General features: G+C 44.0%; 2 protein-coding genes across 2 annotated transcripts; both read left to right on the forward strand.

The window, feature by feature from the left end:
- The first annotated feature begins 3,478 nt into the window (after window positions 1-3,478).
- Window positions 3,479-22,742, forward strand: LOC143940933 (molybdopterin synthase sulfur carrier subunit-like). The gene is made up of 5 exons (XM_077462758.1): window positions 3,479-3,598; window positions 7,000-7,121; window positions 8,475-8,610; window positions 10,963-11,085; window positions 21,959-22,742. The coding sequence occupies exons 1-3, from the start codon at window positions 3,587-3,589 to the stop codon at window positions 8,599-8,601; spliced, it is 261 nt and encodes an 86-aa protein (XP_077318884.1). The 5' UTR covers window positions 3,479-3,586; the 3' UTR covers window positions 8,602-8,610; window positions 10,963-11,085; window positions 21,959-22,742.
- LOC143940932 (molybdopterin synthase catalytic subunit-like) lies at window positions 10,964-22,742 on the forward strand. Its single transcript, XM_077462756.1, has 4 exons — window positions 10,964-11,085; window positions 14,937-15,090; window positions 18,062-18,185; window positions 21,959-22,742. Exons 1-4 carry the CDS (start codon window positions 10,968-10,970, stop codon window positions 22,034-22,036), a joined length of 474 nt encoding a protein of 157 aa, XP_077318882.1. The 5' UTR covers window positions 10,964-10,967; the 3' UTR covers window positions 22,037-22,742.
- Window positions 22,743-23,856: the final 1,114 nt, after the last annotated feature.

Below are 23,856 nucleotides of genomic sequence, written 5' to 3' on the forward strand. Positions count from 1 at the left end.
AGGGGGGGCAGAGCTGCAGGGGCTGTAGTATGAATGGGGGGGGGGGGCGGCAGAGCTGCAGGTGCTGTAATATGAATGGGGAGGACAGACCTGCAGGGGCTGTAATATGAATGGGGGGACAGAGCTGCAGGGGCTGTAATATGAATGGGGGAAAGGGGCTGCAGGGGCTGTAATATGAATGGGGGGGAAGAGCGGCAGAGACTGTAATATTAATTTGGGGGGGCAGAACTGCAGGGGTGTAATATGAATGAGGGAGGGCAGAGCTGCAGGGGCTGTAATATGAATGGGGGGACAGAGCTGCAGGGGCTGTAATATGAATGAGGGAGGGCAGAGTTGCAGGGGCTGTAATATGAATGAGGGGGGGGGGGACAGAGCTGCAGGGGCTGTAATATGAATGAGGGGGGCAGAGCTGCAGGGGCTGTAATATGAATTGGGGGGCAGAGCTGCAGGGGCTGTAATGTGAATGGGGGGGCAGAGCTGCAGGGGCTGTAATATGGATGAGGGGGGGGGGGCAGAGCTGCAGGGGCTGTAATATGAATTGGGGGGCAGAGCTGCAGGGGCTGTAATGTGAATGGGGGGGCAGAGCTGCAGGGGCTGTAATATGGATGAGGGGGGGGCAGAGCTGCAGGGGCTGTAATATGAATTTGGGGGGGCAGAGCTGCAGGGGCTGCAATGTGAATGGGGGGACAGAGCTGCAGGGGCTGTAATATGAATGGGGGGACAGAGCTACAGGGGCTGTAATATGAATGGGGGGGACAGAGCTGCAGGGGATGGTATATGAATGAGGGGGAGGCAGAGCTGCAGGGCAGAGCTGCAGGGGATGTAATATGAATTGGGGGGGGGGGGGCAGAGCGGCAGGGAGTGTAATATGAATTAGAGGGAGAGAGCTGCAGGGGCTGTAATATGAATTGGGGGGGGGGGAGAACTGCAGGGGCTGTAATATGAATGGGGGGGGGGGGGGCAGAGCTGCAGGGGCAGTAATGTCAATGGGGCACATATTATACACAATTTATATAGCGCCAACAGTTTATGCAGCGCTTTACAATGTATGGGGGGCAACACAATTACAGTACAGTGTATATGGGTGGTGACAGGTCCTCTTTATTGGGGGGGCAATTAGTGTGATTGGTGTGTACTTTAAGTGGTAACGAGATGTTACCACAATCTCCTTCTCACACACGATCGGTGTGTGAGTAGGAGAACCCGGTAACATATCGTTACCGCGGTTTGTTTACATTTAGTGATCGGCTGTGAAAGGATCACAGCTGATCACGTCGGTAAACAGAAGGCCAATGGCTATTTACCAGCGTTGGTGACGAGCAGTGTTCCCGGGAACACACCGCCACCGACGTGCATGCGCCGTGCACAGTGGGGGTGGAACCATCTGTGATCGGCCGTGATGAAGTCACATAAACAGCCATACCCAATGGCTGTTCACCCCCCTTGGTGGCGAGTGGTGTCTCCGTGACACACCGAAGGAACAGGTGACACGCTCGGGGGGCTCCCACTGATTCTACATTATGGTAAGTTGAACCATTACATTTTTTATAACAATGTAATAATAGTAATGTGCTTCAATCATTCTGAGACCATAACAACCATGGCACCATGATGATTGAATCGCTAACACCAGCAATTTCCCTGATAAATTTACCCCCAAAAAACATATTTTCTGGCAGTGCCCCTCCCGAGACTAGGCTTTGGATCCGCCCCTGCTAGATGGCCAGGGGGCACAGCTGCTTAGATGAACTTGAAAAGTTGACTCCAGCAGCTGACGATCCCACCCTCCAACCAGAGCTGTCTTTACTCCCGCTCTCTGCTCTGTGCCCGAGTAAGGTAGGAGAGTGAAAGGGCAGAACAGCAGGGACTGTAATATGAACGGGGGGTAGAGCTGCAGGGGCTGTAATATGAACGGGGGGGGTAGATGGGTAGAGCTGCAGGGGCTGTAATATGAATGGGGGGGGCAGAGCTGCAGGGGCTGTAATATGAATGAGGGGGGGCAGAGCTGCAGGGGCTGTAGTATGAATGGGGGGGGGGCGGCAGAGCTGCAGGTGCTGTAATATGAATGGGGAGGACAGACCTGCAGGGGCTGTAATATGAATGGGGGGACAGAGCTGCAGGGGCTGTAATATGAATGGGGGAAAGGGGCTGCAGGGGCTGTAATATGAATGGGGGGGAAGAGCGGCAGAGACTGTAATATTAATTTGGGGGGGCAGAACTGCAGGGGTGTAATATGAATGAGGGAGGGCAGAGCTGCAGGGGCTGTAATATGAATGGGGGGACAGAGCTGCAGGGGCTGTAATATGAATGAGGGAGGGCAGAGTTGCAGGGGCTGTAATATGAATGAGGGGGGGGGACAGAGCTGCAGGGGCTGTAATATGAATGAGGGGGGCAGAGCTGCAGGGGCTGTAATATGAATTGGGGGGCAGAGCTGCAGGGGCTGTAATGTGAATGGGGGGGCAGAGCTGCAGGGGCTGTAATATGGATGAGGGGGGGGGGCAGAGCTGCAGGGGCTGTAATATGAATTGGGGGGCAGAGCTGCAGGGGCTGTAATGTGAATGGGGGGGCAGAGCTGCAGGGGCTGTAATATGGATGAGGGGGGGGCAGAGCTGCAGGGGCTGTAATATGAATTTGGGGGGGCAGAGCTGCAGGGGCTGCAATGTGAATGGGGGGACAGAGCTGCAGGGGCTGTAATATGAATGGGGGGACAGAGCTACAGGGGCTGTAATATGAATGGGGGGGACAGAGCTGCAGGGGATGGTATATGAATGAGGGGGAGGCAGAGCTGCAGGGCAGAGCTGCAGGGGATGTAATATGAATTGGGGGGGGGGGGGGCAGAGCGGCAGGGAGTGTAATATGAATTAGAGGGAGAGAGCTGCAGGGGCTGTAATATGAATTGGGGGGGGGGAGAACTGCAGGGGCTGTAATATGAATGGGGGGGGGGGGGGGGCAGAGCTGCAGGGGCAGTAATGTCAATGGGGCACATATTATACACAATTTATATAGCGCCAACAGTTTATGCAGCGCTTTACAATGTATGGGGGGCAACACAATTACAGTACAGTGTATATATATATATATATATATATATATATATATATATATATATATATATATATATATATATATATACACATATACACACACACACACACATACATAGACATAGCAGGGGACATGGTTAGTATCTTGGGGGGGTCTGAACGAGGAAGTAAAAATCTTCTTCCTTCCCCCGGGATTCTCCCTTCTCTCCCCCGATCGTTTCATAAACCATGAATGAGCTGTGATCAGCGGTGATTTCATAAACAGACGCCACTGTCAGTGTTTGCATTCATTCCTCTCCGTGTACTTTGACAGATCCTGTGCTGGCAGCTGACTGTGTGGGTGGGAAGTGCTTCTGACCAATCACAGAGCAGATAACATCTCGCTCTCCCTTGGTCCACCAATCAGCAGGCAGCTTACAATGTTGCGAGTGAAGTCGCCTGAGTCCTCTTCCTGCTTGTCAGTGTTTAGCCTGCCCCATGTGATCTCTGACTCTATGTGATCCCTGTGCTCGTATTCCATGTGATCCCTGTCCTCTGGCTCCATGACTTGTCAGGTAAGGGGGTGTATGGCAGTGCAATGTATGGAGCAGTAGTAGTGTACACAGGGGGTCCCATACAATGATTAGGAGAAGAGAATGAGAGTTTGCTTTTTGCTGACAGTCCTGGGCTGAGATCACTGCAGATCTGGGAGAACTGGTTCAGCTACAGCTTTCCCAAGCTTTCCCTTTAACCTGTGTGAATTGTCATGCAAGTTGACAGATCCAAATCGCATGGCAAGTCGCACTTCATTTCCATTCAAATAGCTGCAACTCATGTCCCTGCAGTACTTCTTTTCCGATTTCACTGCAACTTGCAAAGATTTGGTTGAATGAAGTTGCGAGCAATTGGGCTTTGAAATTTCGCTGAATTAGCGGGTCTGCCCCGGTGTGAACCAGAAGGACATTCTGGACGAGACTTACTAAAACTAGTGCAGTTGTGCATCGTAACCAATTCCAGGTTTAAGCCCTCATTCACATTGGAGTGATTTGATAGGTCAAGTCGCAGCCTATTACTGGCAATGGCACCGTTCCAGTCGGTGTGACGCCACACGTATTTGCTATAGTAGTTCCTGCGCTACATTTGGCAACTTCGGGTGCAACTTTAATAGACATCTGTGCATTAGCCCTGGTTCACATTGGTGCGTTTTGAAATGCCGTTTGACATGTTAAATCGGCGACAATGGCACCAATTTCAAAAAGTAGTTTTCTGTACTACTTTTTGCAATTTTGAGGTGCAATTTCCATTGACATCTGTGCACAAACCCGCACAGATGTTTGTGTAATTGCCACCGAAATCGGGAATGAAATTGTGCGAGTTCAGCTGAACTCGCACAATTTCATTCCCACAGCTCAGCGTGAACCTGGGCTGAAGCCACATAGATGTATTTCAAGCCACACCAGAAGTCGCACTGAAATGTAGATTTGAAATCGTGCGATTTCAGATGAAGTCGCACAATTTCAAAGTCACGTTCAATGTGAACCAGGGCTTATTGTCAAAGCTTAATTGAACAAGCTGAAGTTAGAAGCTGATTGGCTACCATGTACAGATGCATCGGATTCTGTGTTCGCCAGTTTTAGCAAATCTTCCCATCTGTTTGCAAAAGCAGTGTGTATAATAAACAATTTACAGGTTTTTGGTAATAAAGTCCTTGGTATTTCTTGTGTGTGTTTTCCCCATGGTGACAGCAGTGAAACATTCCAGCAAAATATATGCTGAAAGGTCTATATGTAGTCACTATCAGAAGCCTGCATGGCAAGGTGACAACCCAGCAGCACACTTGGGGAACAGGGTTGGAGCGTTGTCACCATGTAACAGGAATTGCTTTGACAAGGACCTTCATGATAACATCCCTGGGCATTATGTTTATGAAAAATGTCCAAAATGATGTTTGAAATTACATTAACCCTGGGCTCAACAAATCCCAAGTCGTCATGGCAACTAGAAATTGTGTCCTGGCGCCTGGGCTTTTGTCAGCCCATTCACTGTTCTGCGCCTAACTTCCAAGCATGCTCACTTTGAGCATCAGCCTGTGACTTCTTGCACTGACTGCACTCTGACCACCAAGGCCACCATCAGAGGGGGACAGCCCATACACATAGGGGACCCGGGTGTCACGAGGGGCTCAGCCACCCTGGAGTCCTGAGCTGCTCTGCTACAGCTTTTTTTTGTTTGTGGGGCGTCGGTGTTATGTGACCGGTGGTGGAGCGCAGTTCAGACAAACTGAGGAAAGGGCCACATTTTGCATCACTGAGCCAGCATCTGAGCTTAGTTGGTCAGTGGCAGTGAAGAGGAAGGGGGGACCTTTCGTGGGCCATCTCTCGGCTGGATGGGGGTTGTCTGTATGCTGGGTGGGTGCTGTCTGTATGTTGGATGAGGTTGTATCTTTGCTGGATGGGGATGTCTCTTTGCCGGATGGGGGGCTGTGTGTGTGCCGGGTGGGGGGCTGTGTGTATGCCGGATGGGGGGCTGTGTGTGTGCCGGGTGGGGGGCTGTGTGTATGCCGGATGGGCATGTCTCTATGCTGGGTGGGGATGTCTCTTTGCTGGATCCCTCCCCCTTTGTACATCAGGGTTTTAGACTGGCAGCTGGCTGCTCTGCTGCAACGGATTAGTAAGGGCTCTGCCTTCTTGTTATTCACAGCCGGAGTCTCTGATTGGCTGCCCACAGCCTGCCACCTTTTATTGGTTGAATCTGAGATAGCTCTTTGACTACTGTAGTCAAAGAGCTATCAGATTCAACTGATAGTAAAAAGGCTGCGGGCAGCCAATCAGGGGCTAGGGCTGTGAATCATTTTTGGCTGTGATCCTGCTGATGAATTTTTGCTGTGTCCAACTACAGCACTAGAGGCAGGGGGTGTACATGCCTATAAACCAGGGAGTTGAGGTGCCAAGGGGAGCCGCCAGCCAACAGTAAAATTCCTACTGACCAATCGGTAAGTGGCTAATTATTACCTCAGTGCCACCTCCAACATGTACACAAATTAATGCCCACCATTGCACTTTGTGTTTAAAAGCCAGCAGCTACAAATACTGCAGCTGCTGACTTTTAAAATAGTGACACTTACCCGCCCAGCGCGCCCGCGATGTCGGCACCCGAAGCCGATCTCTCGATCGTCTCTCAGGTGCTGCCGCAGCCATCTTGGGTATGGGAATCAGGAAGTGGAGCCTTTCGGCTTCATTTCCCGGTTCCTTACTGCGCATTGCGCGAGTCGCGCTGCGCAATAAGGATGGTCCCCGCTGTCTCTGGGATCCGTGTGTTTCCCAGCAGGCAGCGGGGGACTTTCGGAAAGGGGTGTAGATTCTGCGGAAAGGGGCGTACCTTCTGCAGAATCTACGCCGGAAGTGGGTGCAGATACCTGTACCCCCTTCCCCCTGAAAGATGCAAATTGTGGCGCCGGAGGGGGGGGGGGATTCCAATGAGTGGAAGGTCCACTTTAGGGTGGACCTCCGCTTTAATCCTAAGGATTAAAAGTAACACACACACACACACACACACAAATACAAACACGTGTACACAGACAAACACACACACACACGTATAAAGCCCTTTTAAAACAAATCTAGCTTCTAGCACAGTACCTTTCCAGTTTCCTCATTCAGCAGGGTACTGCACTATAGGGGGAAGCAGAGAGCACAGCACACTCCTCTGCACTTTACTTTCACATTTTAGCCTCTTTATAGTCCCGTCGTACACGTTTTATGTCACCTCGCATTGGAGCCACACCACAGCCAGGTCGGTGCAATCCATGCAGTTATGGTGCAGGCTTTTTAGCCACCTGTCTACTGCCTTCTGAAAAACAATCCACCATGGATGTTTTAATAGCGGGATAAAGCAGGGTCTTAAAGCTAGTTTTGGCATGTTTTAAAATTGTTGCGTTGTGTTTAAATTATAAATGAAGTCCCGGTATCTACAACAGGTAGTAGTGTTGTACTTTGCAAAAAGTTCCGAACTTGCTGGCATTCGATCTGAAAACATAACCGTTCCCCAAGAAACAACATCCAAGCAACTGTGGGAGAAAATCACTTCACTGCACCCAAGGTAAGAGACCACGGACATGTGACACCATGACCTGAGATATGGAACAGAACATTTCCCACTGATACTGATTATGAACAGCGATCGGTCAGTCCCATCCCTCCCACAGTTAGAACATATACTGAAGGAACACATTTAACCTCTTGATCGCCCCTTAGTGGTAACCCCTTCCCTACCAGTGACATTTATACTGTAATCAGTGGCTATTTTTAGCTCTGATCGCTGTATAAATGTGAATGGTCCCATTCACATTTATACATCTGTCCGTTGCAATGTCACAGTCCCGCTAAAAATTGCTGCCATTACTAGTAAAAAAAACAAATAAATAATAAAATGACATAAATCTATCCCCTATTTTGTAGACGCTAACCAATCAATATATGCTTATTGTGTTTTTTGTTTTGTTTTTTAACCAAAAAATAAGTAGAAGAATACATATTGGCCTAAACTGAAGAAGAATTAAATCTTTTTTTATTTGGGATCTTTATTATAGCAGAAAGTAAAAAATTGTGTTTTTTTTTTTTTTTATTGTTTATAAGGTTAAAAAAACCCAGAGGTGATCAAATACCACCAAGTTTGTGGAAAAAAAAGGACATAAATTTTGTTTGTGTACAGTGTCGCACGACCGCGTAATTGTCAAGTAAAGCGACGCATTGCCGTATTGCAAAAAATGGCCTGGTCATTAAAGCGGAGTTCCACCCAAAAATTGAGCTTTAAGTGATGGTGACCCCCTGACATGCCGCATTTGGCATGTCATTTTTTGGGGGGGTGGGCACGGATACTCTCCCACTTCCTCCCAGGGCACCGCGGCGCCGGTACGAAGATCACCTCCCCCCACTCCCACTCGGCAATCATCTGGGACATGTCACAGGTACCAGATGATTGTCCGGCCAGTCACAGTGTGCAGCGTGGCTCACGCATGCTCAGTATGTGCCACGAGTGTGAAGCCACAGCCGGGCGCCCACAGTGACAATGCTGGCGCCGCAGAGAGGAGGTGGAGCTTTGTACGCCCGCATCACTGGACCCTGGGACAGGTAAGTGTCCGATTATTAAAAGTCAGCAGCTGCAGTATTTGTAGCTTCTGACTTTTCTTTTTTTTTTTATTGGAACTCCGCTTTAAGTGGGTAAATCCTCCCAGTCTGTAAGTGGTTAAAAAGAATTATCTGGAAGCTCAGTGAATGCTTGCTGTGCACATGGCTCTTCAGAAGAGTTGCACAAGCAGAAACCTCGGCTATAAGTGGTGTCATTGCAAATGCATTACAGGATTTATTGGTAAAAAAAATGGCCAATGTTTATCTAAATGAGTGTATTAAATATGAATATTTCCTTTAATATAACAATTCTCTTTCTCTACAGGCTTTGCACTATTCAAGATTTTGTGGTCCTCGCTGTCCGTCAGGAATATGTTGCCATTGGTGATGAGGTCATAAGATTGCACCCTGGGGACGAAGTTGCTGTCATTCCTCCTGTCAGTGGTGGCTAGAACTCTGCGGTATGTGATGTCTGTGTTACTAAAGCTGACTGCAAGCTAAATAAATAATGTCAAGATACAAGAGCCAAGCGCTTTCATGTTTAAATCTTGGAGCCCTTTGTATATTTTACCTAGAGTTGTGTAGTAATCCTCCATAACACAACTCCTGCTCTTTTCCTTTGTGTGAAAGTTTCCTGTAATAAAGATCAGTCACTGCTCCTTTCTCCATGGCTATGGAGATATTGTTTTAAAATTATTTGTGCCTGGAGATCAGCTTTAAAGGAGAAGTATAGCCAAAGTGCCTTTGGTTGTACTTCTGTGACATAAAATATTGCAACAACCGCCATTTTATTCTTTAGGATCTCTGCTAAAAAATGTAATGTTTGGGTGTCCTAAGTAATTTTCTAGCAGAAAATACATATTTTAACTTGTAAGCAACAAGTGTCAGAAAAAGACTTGGTCTTTAAGTGGTTAAACGGAGCTCATTTGCAGACCAAAGTTCTTCTCTTTCATCTAAAACAGGGATATGCAATTAGCGGACCTCCAGCTGTTGCAAAACTACAAGTCCCATCATGCCTCTGCCTCTGGGAGTCATGCTTGTGGCTGTCAGTCTTGCTATGCCTCATGGGACTTGTAAGTCTGCAACAGCTGGAGGTCCACTAATTGCATATCCCTGATCTAAAAGAACGAAATGTTACAATGTTTCTCTTTATCTCGCAGCCCGCTGAAGAATGTTGATAAACATTTGACAGCTTTTTATTTTTTTGACTGCTCTGATCAGAGAACGGCTCTGCGCTGTTACATAGAATCGTGGAAATGCTGGATTAAGATCGTGAGGGGGGTTGAATTGCGATTTATTTTTATTTTTTTTATGATTAATCGCGCAGCTCTAATGCGTATGTATATGGGAATTGTGAGTGTGTGGTATCATCAAGAACATCAGAGTGATAGAGAGTGAGAGCAATAATTCATAGCAAACTCTACACTGATAACATATGTAATGTAAAAGGCTTTTACAGGCAAGCACGATTTTGAGTCTTGACATGTTTGGTATCTACCTACTTGATTCAACCCCATCTTTTTTTTTTTTTATCTTGCCAAAAAATGGGTAAAGTAGAGCCTTGGATTACAAGCATAAACCGTTCCAGGAGAATGCTTGTAACCCTAAGCACTCACATATCAAAGCGTGTTTCCCCATAGAAGTCAATGGGAATGAAGATAATTAGTTCCGCGTTGACTTCTATTGCACGCAATACCACATATGACCAGAGGTGGAGGGGGGGTGCCAGAGAGCCTTGGAAATACTCGGGGACAGCTCGGCTGAACTTGGAAACACTCGGGAACGGAGTATTTCCAAGTGGTTCCGAGTAATTTTCAAACTGTTCCGAGTGTCACGGTGTCCCCGCACCTCTGGCCAAATGCGGTACTGCGCACTACATTAGCTTGGATTCTGCTCGTTTTGCGAGACAACACTCGCAAACCAAGTCAGGATTTAAAAAAAAAAAGTTGCCTGTCTTTCAAAACGCTTGTTATCCGCATTACTCGTTAAACAAGGTTCCACTGTATTCTAGTCTGTTTGTGAGTACTAAAATTATTTGTAGCAAACGCAAACACAATATAAAACCCATTTTTTTTCAGTGAGATAAAAGAAATGGGGTTGCATCAAGTAGAATCAAGTTGATAATGTCAAGCCTTAAAATTGGGCTTGCCTGTAAAAAGCTTTACAGGTCATCAGTTTAGAGTTAACCACAAATTATTTTCTAAACACATGCATTTGATGAAAGTTGTGTAAAAATCATGTTGGGTAAAAAAAAAAAAAAATTGCAACTAACACCATGTTTGTTTTACAGGGCCTCTGCTTTTTGAAAATGTATAATTGGGGTTTTAGGTAATTTTGCAGCATAAAATGCTGATCTTAATGTGTGTGAAAAAATTACCCTGGACAGGAAGTGTTCATAGTAGGATTCAAGGGATTGTTTTAGTTTTTTTTTCATTTTAGATAGTTATAATCCTTGTGAGTTTTTTGTGTTTTTTTTTTTTTTTTTTTTTGCCATCTGTGTTCCATTGGGAGATTTACCTACACTTCCTGCCCCATAGCCGAAACAGGAAGTGAGAGAAAATCCCTGCAAATTAGGGGAATTTTTTGGGGACTCCCAGGTCAACAGGACTAGTGTCCCCACTGGTACTTTCCCTTTCTATGATAATGTTAAATAGGACAAATAGAGAGGGTGATTCTCTAACGGGGCAGAGATAGCAAAAAAAAAACCAAAAAAAAAAACCCTAATATCTGTTCTAATCTATCTCAGAGTTTTTTGTCTTTCTTTTATATTTTAATCTTTAAATGTCCTAATGCTTTTTCCCTTTATTTTGCAGCTGCAATGGAGGATAGTGAGGAGCCTCAAGACTTCATTAGGGTGTCATCAGGAAAGCTTTCAGCGGATGAAGTGTCTGAGTTGGTGGTTTCTCCTAGCTGTGGGGCGGTGTCCCTCTTTATAGGTAAATGACTTTATAGGTTCTGCTGTTTATAAACATACTCTAAAAGAAAAAAATCATGGGCAGCCCGCAGCCGTGCCACCCCAAAACCGCTGTGTACCAAGCTGACACTTGACAGCTCCATACACACACATTGGGGGAGATTTACTAAAGCTGGTGCGGGTTCCAGGTTTTATTGTCAAAGCTTCGCATACTAGCACATTATGTGAAACGTACCTGAAAACGAGTGCTGGAGACAGCTTCCATCTTCACTTGTCTTGCTTTCAGGTTTGCGGACTCCGACTTTGTGACTGGCCGAAGCCGCGATGACGTCACTCATGCGCAGAAGCCGCCGGTCACAGCACAGGGCTCTGAAGGAATGGCACAGGTGACCGTTCCTCCAGAGCGCATGTGCCAGTGATGTGACTGGCTGTATATACAGTAAATATCTCCTAAACCATGCACATTTAGGAGATATTTACACTACCTGTAGATAAGTGTTATTATTGGCTTACCAATGGGTACAATTCAAAGATGGACGTTTACTTCTTCCTTTAACTGCTTGTCGATCAGCCGTTGTCATTATACTGTGCCAGGTCGGCATGATCCCACAAGCCGTCATAGCTATACGTTGGTTTGCGGGATTGGGCTAGCAGGCACGCACGCTGCACTGTGGGGATGCCGATGCTCGTGGCCGGGGGTCGTGATGCCCGCCGGCCATGAGCGATCACAGGCACTAGAGGCAGAGCAGGGACGTGTGTAGAAACACACAAATCCCTGTCCTGTGAGGAGTGACAGATCGTGAGTTCCTAATAGCTAGGAACTACAATCTGTCATTTCCTCTAGGTCAGTCCCCTCCCCCTACAGTTAGAAACACAAACAGGGAACACATCTAACCCCTTGATCGCCCCCTAGCGTTAACCCCTTCCCTGCCAGTGACATTTTGACAGTAATCAGTGCATTTTTATAGCACTGATCACTGTATAAATGCCACTGGTCCCAAAAGTGTCCGTTGTGTCCCCATAATGTCGCAGATCGCTGCCATTACTAGTAAAAAAAAAAAAAATAATGATAAAAATTCTATTAATCCATTCCTTATTTTGTAGACGCTATAACTTTTGTGCAAACCAATCAATATACACTTATTGTGTTTTTGTTTGTTTTTTACCAAAAATATGTAGAAGAATACATATCGGTCTAAACTGAGAAAAAATTTGCTTTTTTTTTTTTTTAAATGAGGATATTTATTATAGCAAAAAGTACAATATTGTGTTTTTTATTTTTTTTCAAAATTGTTGCTTTTTTTTGTTTATAGCGCAAAATATAAAAACCGCAGAGGAGCTCAAATACCACCAAAAGAAAGCTCTATTTGTGGGAAAAAAAGGATGTCAATTTTGTTTGGGTGCAGTGCCGCATGACCGCGCAATTGTTAGTTAAAGCGGCGCAGTGCCAAATCGCAAAAAATGGCCTGGTCATTCAGCAGCTCCAGGGCTGAAGTGGTGAAAGTGATTGTAAAATCAATTTTTTTTTTTACCTTTAGTGCATTCCTTGTATTAAGTTAAAAAAAAATATTTAGGTGTCAGCATCACCCCCTTTTTACTTAACCACTTGCTTACTGGGCACTTAAACCCCCCTCAGTCCCAGACCAATTTTCAGCTTTCAGCGCTGATGCACTTTGAATGACAATTGCGCGGTCATACAACACTGTACCCAAATGAAATTTTTATCATTTTTTTTCCCACAAATAGAGCTTTCTTTTGGTGGTATTTAGTTACAGCTCGGAGTTTTATTTTTTGCTAAACAAACAAAAAAAGATGCAAAAAAAAAAAAAATCATGTTTTAATAGTTTGTTATAAAATTTTGCAAACGGGTCATTTTTCTCCTTCATTGAAGTGCGCTGATTAGGCGGCACTGATAGGCTGCATTGGTGGGCACTGATAGGCTGCATTGGTGGGCACTGATGGGCTGCATTGGTGGGCACTGATGGGCTGCATTGGTGGGCACTGATGGGCTGCATTGGTGGGCACTGATAGGCTGCATTGGTGGGCACTGATAGGCTGCACTGGTGGGCACTGATAGGCATAGTTAAGGCGGCACTAATAGGCACAGATAAGGCGGCACCGATGGGCACAGATAAGGCGGCACTGATGGGCAAAGATGGGCACAGATAAGATGGCACGGATGGGTGGCACGGATAAGTGGCACGGATGGGTGGCACGGATGGGCACTGATAGGTACCACTGATAGATGGGACTGATGGGCACTGATAGGTGGCACTGATAGGTGGCTCTGATAGGTGGCACTGCTGGGCACTGATGGGCGGCACTGCTGGGCACTGATGGGCGGCACTGCTGGGCACTGATGGGCGGCACTGGGGTGCAGCACCTTTGAGGCAGATTGTGGGCACTGTGGGTGGCACTGTTGGTGGCACTGCTGGATGGCACTGTGGGTGGCACTGTGGGCACTATGGGCACTGCTGGGTGGCACTGATGGGGGGCACTTACTTTTATTCAGGAGGCACTGCGGTGGGCAGGTGGGCACTGGCAGGGGGCAGGTGGTCTCTTGTACTGCTGGCCGTGATCGGGACTGATGTCCCGATCACGGCCGCCGGTGATCGGCTTTTTTTTTTCTCCTCGCGCTGACAGCGCGAGGAGGAATAATAGCCGATTACCGGCTCCGTTCTATCACATGATCAGCTGTCATTGGCTGACAGCTGATCACGTGATAAGGGGTCGGGATCGACCCCTTGCACGGATCGGTGATCAGGCGAGTCTCATGGGCTCGCCGATCACAGAGCGCGCCGCGCACGCCCCTCAGGGGGCGCGCAGGCCGCTCGTACACGGGACGACGTCAATGGACGTCGTCCCGAAAAAGTAGATCCGCGCTAATGCCCTCATTTGGCAATAGCGCGGATCTCAAGTGGTTAAAGACATCACATGGAGTGCAGGCTCCACACCCAAGGGCACTCCATGTGATGTCTTTTGACTGCTTACAGCATCTCACCAGTGATGTGTAATTGTATCAGCCACATTTTTCTTATTGTTATCCATTGTTTGTTATTTATCTTATAACTGTTTATACTACAATACATTTCTATTTTTATATTCATCATTTATATTGTTTTTGGTGTTATATCACCATCTGAGCCTTTAAAATCCCACAAAGGGGAACCTTGCTCTCTGTATATTGTACACAGGGATGTTGGCCAACACTTAGTCCTCTTTATCTCAATCGATCCACTGGGCACATCTGCAGGTCTTCTCTCCCCTCACTTCCAGGTCTCGCTGGCTCTGCCGGGGCACTGGGGGGACTCATTGGCTCCCAGTTCTGTCAGTCAAACCAGTGACGAGGCAGCTGGGGGCGGGGCCGAGTCCCCCTGTCTGTGTCAATGGACAGAGAAGAGGGGCCAGGAGCACCAGCAGGGGACCTGAATAGAGGAGGTTTGCGTTTCCATTGCACAGAGCAGGTAAGTATAGACATGTTTGTTATTTTTTATTTATTTACCTTTACAATCACTTTAATGCAAGCAAAACTTTTTAGGTTTAGTATTACTTTTTTAATCGAACAAGCTGAAGTTAGATGCTGATTAGTTACTATGCGCAGCTGCACTAGATTCTGTGTGCACCAGTTTTGGTAAATCTCCTCCCACATACCAAGTCACTCCCAGTGGCTGTGTACATTGTGATCGCTGTGATACCCAATCACAGTGGTCAGAATGGTGGAGTCATCTCCTTCCTGTTACAACAGAAGAAGGAGAGACATCTATGATTGAGAAGTAAATAAATGGTTCTGCAGCAAGAGCTGCTCATACAGTTTCTCCTGTTCCGTTACAATTACTCCTCCTCATGTTCTCCGCCTCCTTCATTGTCTTTTAGGTACGACGAGGAATAATTTTGAAGGGAAGAAAGTTGTGAGTTTAGAGTATGAGGCTTACGTACCAATGGCAGAGATGGAAATAAAAAAAATATTGTCTGATATCAGACAGAAATGGCCGACTGTAAAGCACATAGCGGTTCATCACAGGCTAGGGTAAGTCCATGGTTGTTTTGCTAAGAGACAGGGCTGTTCCTGACCCAGGACTTACCTAAAAACACAGCAGTAGAGAATTGTTTCACTGAACTGATTGTTCTTTCTTACTTTGCTTAATGGGCAAGTGTGTTATTTTCACTGAGAGAGGGTTGTCCACACTCCTCCAGTCACCAGCACATTGGTCTTAGACCCCTTTCACACTGAGCCGCCCCGGGCATCGTCGGTAAAGTGGCACTATTTAAAGTGCCGCTTTACCGGCATTTTAGTGGTGCTATTTGGCCGCTCGCAGGGCAGTTTTAACCCCCTGCTAGTGGGCGAGGGGTTAAATCCGCCCGCAAAATGCCACTGCAGCGGCGCTTTGCCAGTGGTATCACCGTGCTGCCCCATTGTTTTCAATGGGCAGGAGTGGTATATTCACCGCTCCTGCACCACTGCAAAGAAGCTGCTGGCAGGACTTTTTGTGATGCCCTGCCAGCGCTCAGCACTCAGGCTTTCACACTGGGTTTGCAGCTGAGGCTTTTTCCAGGCACTATTTTTAATGCTGTGGCGCTTGAAAAACGCCTCCAGTGTGAAAGAGGTCATGCCTAACTGGCAGGATAAGGCACGGGTGATTTGGTCACTCACACATCTGTCTTGTGTCTTCAAGCCCAATTGAACCTTCTTAATTTATTAGAATAATGCTGTCAGGCTGCATATATGCAGTAATGAACATCCTTGTCTTTTATTCTTCCTTTATTGGCTGCAGCAAAGGTTAAAATACCATGCACTAGCAGCATGCTGGAGAGTCAGACCTCTGCTCTCACACATAATGCAGTTTCCTGTGTCTTCAGTGGGTCACCCCCCCCCCCCCCTTCTTTGCTCCCATTGACAGCACTCACACTCCCTGCACAGTGCAGTTAATTGAGGCCATGTGCAGAGGGGGGGTTGGACCACTGGTGACCCTGCTATGTGTGTGAGAGCAGCAGGCAGACTATTCAGGGTGCTGCTAACACAGGGCTTTTTAATCCCTGCTAAAACACATAGTATTGTAAAGTGAATCTAATTGCTCATATTTTTATTTATTTTTTTAATAACAAATATGTTATGCTTACCTGCTCTGTGCAATGGTTTTGCACAGAGCAGCCCTGATCCTTCTTTCTTCAGGTTCACAACTGGTGCTTCTGGCTCTCCCTTCCCAGCCAGTGCCCCCATAGCAAGCTGCTTCTATAGGGGCACTCATGCATGCTCACTCCTGAGCGGGCTCTATGTCCTAGTGAAAGTAAAAGTTCATAGGGTGCCTCTGCGTTAAGGGGACCTGATGTAGTCTGCTGTTCTTGGTTACCATCCAGGGAAAAGATAGGATGGACTCAAGGTCTGAAGAAGGAGCTTCTGTTGTGAAATGCGTTAACATACCCTTCCTGACATCACATCTGACACGTGCGTACCACCCGACCTGGAAGTGCGGAGGCATCTTTCTCTTGTGATCCACCTTCCCCACAGCTGCTGGTTGGCTCTACGGCTATGGAGAGACTGTCACAGTAGCTGATTTTATGAGCCTGATTCCTATCAACTGCTTGTAAGGTTTCCTGTTAAACATGGAGACACCACAGCCGAAAAACACATGCACATACCAGTACTATATTCATGGAATCAAATGTTTGTTAAACAGATTGTTGGGGTGGCACTGAACGGGTATATCCAGAATAAAGAAAATCACTGAATGAAAGGCAAATCCTCTAGGCTCGAGAAATCCTTCACAAGCATCCCCAAATCAGGTCCCAGCAGCCAACTCGTATAGTCCGTATAGTCCAACATATGACTGGAATTATGAGAATATCAATCTTACAGGAAAAAATAGATTTCTTTAACAATGAGTTTTATCTAGACTAAAAAACTGCATGTGTGTGTGTGTGTGTGTGTGTGTGTGTGTGTGTGTGTGTGTGTGTGTGTGTGTGTGTATATATATATATATATATATATATATATATGTATGTGTGTGTGTGTGTGTATGTATGTGTATATATATATAATATGCAGTTCCAGTACCAATCAATGGAAGCGATGTGTATCATAAAAGAAAACAAAGAGACACATAGTGAAGTCCATAAAAACACCCCTCGATTTATTAAAAAAGGGGGTAATCACATCGTCTGACAATGGCCAATAGGCTTAAATGCATCAGGTGATGATGTGAGCACGCTACCACTGCGGTCTTTTTTGATTTACATGCTTGTATTCATCTTTCATTTTGTGCGTAGCCCCTTCTTTTTTTTTTTTATAAATTGAGGATTGTTTTTATGGACTTCACTATGTGCCTCCTTGTTTTCTTATATAGTACACATCGCTTCCATTGATTGGTACTGGAGTCTGATGCTGTTCCACTGCTGGCTATTGGGAAGCTGCAGCAGATCCTTTCTTTTGTTCCCTATGTGAAAGCCGATGATGATGCTGCCTGCAGTAGTTGGATGTGGCTTATACCCCAATGCTTGATTTATCTGACCTCTGACCTCTGATAAGAAGATCTATTTGTCAGCACGGTGGTGTCTGTTTTATTACACTTTGAAGTTGGTGTGAGGAGTTTCATCCCTACGTCCATCTATACCCACCATCTCCTCATTTATCTCCTACCTTCAGCATTTAGACTTTGTGTTTTCATTTATATTGCAATCATTATATTTATGGCGGCTGCTTGTTTTTCATCTGATTATCATCCTAGCGCAGATATTGCCCCCTGTTTTTACTTATTAAAATATGTTACTCTAATTATTGCACGCTGTATTTAATTTAGTTCTCATTGTTCATATATGTTATGATTTGTATGGCTGAGCCTCTTTACGCTCTTATATTTACCATTTTGGAGTTCTTTGTGATACATTTGAATGTATTCAAGATAACCTGTCTGCAATGATCAGGTGCTTTTGTACAGAAAAAAATAAATAAAAAATATTCAGTTATGCGGAAAAAAAATCACTAAAAATTCTATTGTTGGTAGGTTGGTTCCAGTAACTGAAGCCAGTGTTGCCATTGCAATTTCCTCACCACACAGGAATGACTCCCTGGATGCTGTGAAATATTGTATAAATGCCTTAAAAGCCACTGTGCCTATATGGAAAAAGGTAAATGGAAGTATTTTGCTTTATTCATAAAATTACAAAATGAATGTAAAAAGTACCTGGTGTAATAAAAATACCATTGAATTAAAATCACCTGTTGTCATAAAGCCTAAGGCTCGATTTCCACTAGTGCAACTTGTCATGCGACTTGAGACTGTAAAGTCGCATGAAAAGTCGTTCCCCATGATTTCCAATGAGTACCGTTCATATCTGTGCGACTTCAAGTCGCAGGACTTTAAAGTAGTCCCTGCACTACTTTGGGCCCACTTTCAGACTTGAGGTCCATAGGCCTCAAGAATGCACAGGCATTGTTTCCAGTCACATTAAAATTGCATGACTTTCAGGTCGCAATAGTGGAAACCTAGCCTAAGTGCGGGCAAAATAATAATAATAAAAAAAATGGAAAAAATCAGCACAAGGGACATAACTTGCAGTCTGTAGACAGTGTCCCTTGTGTTGATGCCTCTTCTGTTTGAAATCCTCTTCCGTTCATGTCACAACCCACAACCCCCCCCCCCCCGCTGCCATAGTCCTCAGTTGTTTGGGAGGTTAAGAGAACTAATAGGCTGTCACAGGCTCTTATCAAGAGCCCGACTATGCAGCCCTTTCCTCCCCGATCCTCCATTCACAAAAGCTGCACTATAGCTTCTATGATTGGAGCAGGATCTATAAATGGTGGATGATTGATAGGTTCCCATTTCTAAAGACTGGTAAAGCTGTAATAAATCAAATTTTTGTTCTTGGGTTTAGAAACATTTAAACTATGTTTTCTACGAGTTATAATGTAGCTTGGTAAGGTAATACAGTACAGTATTACAGTTAGAGGTAGTACAGTACACTTTTTTTTTTTTACTTTCTGCTATAAAACATATCCAATAAAAATAAAAGTAAAAAACAAACATATTTTTGGTAAAAAAAATTCCAATAAGCGTATATTGATTGGTTTGCGCAAAAGTTAAAACATATATATTGTCTACAAACTAGGGGATAGATTTATGGACTTTTTATATTACTAGCAATGGCAGCGATCAGCTATTTTTTTTATTATTTTTTTTTTTTTTTTGGGGACTGTGACATTGTGGCGGACAAGTCGGACACCTAACTGACATACTTGATACTTTTTGGGGATCAGTGACACTAATACATTGATCAGCATTAAAAAATATGCATTGTAACTCTACTAATGACACTGGTAGGGAAGGGGTTAACATGGGTGATCAAAGGGTTAAATGTGTTCCCTGGGAGTGCTTTCTTACTGTGTGGGGGATGGTTTAACTGTAGGAAGACAGAGATCCATGTTTCTGCTTAGCAGAATCAGAAAGTTGTCTGTCTTCCTTTTTAGCAGAACGGCAATCTGCCTTTTTTACATCGGAAGACTAGTTCTGCTTCTCTTGGAACGGTTTCTGGTGGACATTGGGTCCATCGGACCTGCTGATTGGCTCCCGCTGTGTCCATTTACAGCAGGAGCAGGGCTCTGGCGGCACACCCCAGAGTGGAGGGGGAAAAGAAAACAATTACAGGTATGTGATTTTGCACTTGCCACAGTATATGTACGCGGGCGGTCCTTAAGCGGTTAATTGCTCTGTCATGCAACACTGTACAAAAGACTAAATGTATATATTTTTTTCACACAAATCATCTTTGCGATGTAAATGAAAAAAGACTAGAACATTTGAAAAAAAATCAATTTTTTGCTTTCTGCTATAGATCATATCCAATAAAAAAAAAATCTAATTTCTTCATAAATTTTGGCTAAAATGTATTCTACATGTCTTTTAATAAAAAAAAAAAAAAAAGAATCCCAATAAGTGTATATTGATTGTTTGCGTGAAAGTTATAGTGTCTACAAACTATAGTGTGTGTATGTGTATATATATATATATATATATATGTGTATATATGTGTGTATGTATATATGTATATATAAATACACACACACACACACACACACACACACACACACACACACACACACACACACACACACACACCAGAATTGTTGTTTTTATTTTGATAGTACTAATGTTAGTGATCAGTCTGTATACAAGCCTAGATGCTATGATTTTAATTACATTTTTTAAATAAAGTTGAATAATTTGGAGTGCGGCTATCCAGCTCCATCTTTTGTACTTCAGTTCCTGTTGCAAACAGAGCCGGCACCCTGTGGGATAGTGGAGATAGCTGTTTTGGGAGAAGTAATTTCCTTGGAGCGGTAATTCCTTGTATTTCTATCAGTCGAGACTGTGATAGTGCTGCGTACAATCTGACACTAACATCACCAGTGATACTAATACAGTGATCAATGATAATATGCACTTTCACTGTACTGACACTGGCTGGGAAGGGGTTAACATCTAGGGCGATCAAGGGGGTTAAATGTGCCTAACAATGTTCAGTGTGGGTACTGCGTGCTGTTTTTACTAAGCAACGTGCTGGTTTTTACTCCGTGCTTTGCTGGGAGAGAACAAACGTCACATTGCTGCTATCTGTAGAACTACCTACTTACCTACACAGGGCTCTCTTCTGTCATTCGTTCAGCTGATTGTTACGTTTCAGCCATAAATCATTGGTTGGAACTTGCTGATTGCCTTGTGCTGTAGCGAATGGCGACAAAGCCGGGGCAGCGGCCGCATGGAAGTGCCCCTAGTCGGAAGTGCTAAATCATGTACAGCACATGTACGTCATCCAGCACAGCGCAACCGCTCTACTGTAGTAAATCTGCCATAGACAGCCCGAAAGGAGCTATATAAATCATATCTTTAATGATATTAGGGCTGCAACTAACGATTATTTTCATAATCGATTAGTTGGCCGATTTATTGTTTCGATTAATCGGTTAATAACCTTAAAAAAAAGGGGGGGGGGGGGTCAAATTGACATTCATTTTCAACCACAGCGATGGGAAAATTTGCAAATCATAGAAAACTGCTTGGTCAAAGGAATTTTCAGACTGTGTATGTGGTTTTCATTCAGAAACACATTCATTTTAAAAACAGAGTGTTAAAAACAAGTGAGAATTTCAAACAAATTCTTTCATTCAGCGAATGTACAAATATGTTTCGTCTGAATATTCTCATCTGAAAATTGATCCGTGTGGCCAGCATAAGGCTTGGTACACACCTATGCAGTTTGCTTTTGATCGGTTTTTGCAGTGCTTTTTTGCTGTGCGTTTTTAATTTCTGTGCACGTGATTTTACTGCAATTTGCGGTTTTGCATTTTTTTTTTTTGGGCATATTAAAAAACACAAATTGCTTCAAAAACGCATTGCATGCTTTTCTGCAGCTTCTCCATTGAAGTATATTGACTCAAAGAAGCACCGTTTTGCGTTTTAAAAGTCCCCGACCCTTTCCAAATATGCAGTGGCTGATAAAAAAAAAAAGCACAGATATGAACGTGTCCCACAGGAAACCATGTAAATGAACTGTAATGCGTTTCTGCAAAAAGCACCAACAAACGTATAGATGTGAACCAGGTCTAAGACATTTAGTAACATAAAAGACTAAAATGAGCCCTTTATAGTAAAAATAAAAAGCAGATAATCACTACTTTAAGGGGTTAATTTTTACTGTAGAACTGTGAAAGTAATATTTACAGTAGTGATTTGCTCTTTTTGTACTATAAAGAGAATTTTTTTTTTTTCCATTATGTTACTGTCCGATTAATCGATTATGAAAATAGTAATCGATTGATTTCATAATCGATTAGTTGTTTCAGCCCTAGATATTATAGTATTTTATTCGGTTCTGTTAACATTTGTTTTATTGTTTTTGTCTAGGAGATGTATGAAGAGGATGACTATACTTGGAAAGAAAATAAAGAATGTTTCTGGAAAAAAGAAGATGGCATAAAATAGAAATACAATATATACAGGGTTCTCTTTTTGTAGCAATGTTATTGTAAACCTGACATAGACTTGAAAACTGGCAATACAGAAAGTGTAACTGACAATTGCTGTTGGGGGTCACCCACCAATTGAGTTATACGTCTTACAGATATAAGCCCGCATCTGACCCTTGTAGCAGTTTATCAGCGGCTTATTAAATAAAGATTAATTCCACTTTTGTAGGGGGGGGGGGGGGGGGAACCATTCCCCTCTGGGTGATCTATGTACATTGCACCAAAGTTTGTTAAAATTATTTTGCAGATTCCTCCCTTTTTATAATTCTGAAGAAATAGCTGTTTGCCTGTGTCCATGCCCTGAGCGAATCTGTATGGGTGTGATTTTTATAATTATCAGCTGCTGCACCTGCAGGGTTCTAATGAGGAAAGCTGCAGGTTCTCCATCCCTTTAGACGTGCTTTCCTATTGGAAGTATCTCACCAAAAACAAAATTTTTGTTGCAGGGGATGCTCAAAATCTGATTGGTATTTAAGTGCAGACATCTGGGAAAATCAGTAAATTATATGTCTGGGGAAGAGGGGGAGGGGGGGGGCATTCTGTATACATTCTGTGTACAGAACTCCTCCAGGTTGCCATATTGCATGTTACAGAAAATTACCTAGCTGCAGATTCAAAAGGAAAGGTAATTTTAAATAAAATTCAATATGATTGTGTCACAATTGTATACACTATATTTATTATTATTATTATTATTTTTTTTTTCATTTGATAATTTATTTTCCCATATAAGTGTGATTAGCCAGCCATACATGGACTGAAATTCAGCCAGTTTAGCAGAGGCTGGCCAAATTCTGATCCATGTATGGGGTAGCTGGTTGTAGACAAATCAACTATGTAGTGCAAGGGCCTACCTGATCGCATATAAATTGAAAGTGTTAAATATAAAGAAAATTTGTATAATGTATGGCCAGCCTTAAGCCCCATACACGCTATCAGATTGTCTGCTGATTTACCAAAACCATGTAGTAGAAGGGCCTGTCTGATTGCATACAAATTGAAACTCCTAAGGTTTGACCTCATATTATATGGTTTTGGTAAATTTTTGAAGGAAAAAAATCAGCAGAAAATCTGATATGCATAAAGCCTGTATGGGGCTTTAGTCGAATTTTAACCACTTAAGGACCGAGCCTCTTTTTGAGATTTGTTGTTTACAAGTTAAAAACTGTTTTTTTTTTTTTTTTTTTTTTTTTTTTTTGCTAGAACATTACTTACAACCCCCCAAACATTATAAATTTTTTTTCTAATACCTTAGAGAATAAAATGGCGGTCATTGCAATACTTTCATTTGCGCAGCGGTCTTAAAAGCACACTTTTTTTGGAAAAAAATACACTTTTTTTGAATGAAAAAATTAGACAACAGTAAAATTAGCATTTTTTTATGTATATTGTGAAAGATAATGTTACGCTGAGTTAATTGATACCCAACATGTCACGCTTCAAAATTGCGCCCGCTTGTGGAATGGAGACAAACTTTTACCCTTAAAAATCTCCATAGGTGGCATTTAAAAAATTCTTCAGGTTGCATGTTTTTAGGTACAGAGGAGGTCTAGGGCTAGAATTATTACTCTTGCTCTACCAATCGTGGTGATACCTCACATGTGTGGTTTGAACACCGTTTTCATCTGCGGGTGCTGCTCACGTATGTGGTCGCTTTTGCACGTGAGCGCGGCGGGACGGGACACGTGTAAAAAAAAAAAAAAAAAAAAAAAGTAAACACAAAATTGTGTACATTTTATTCAATGTAAACATCACTTGTAATATGAAAAAAAAGCA

The sequence above is a fragment of the Lithobates pipiens genome, unplaced genomic scaffold (assembly GCF_037356315.1).
Source record: "Lithobates pipiens isolate NorthernLeopardFrog02 unplaced genomic scaffold, aLitPip1_a1.2 Scaffold_3, whole genome shotgun sequence".
NCBI lineage: Eukaryota > Metazoa > Chordata > Amphibia > Anura > Ranidae > Lithobates > Lithobates pipiens.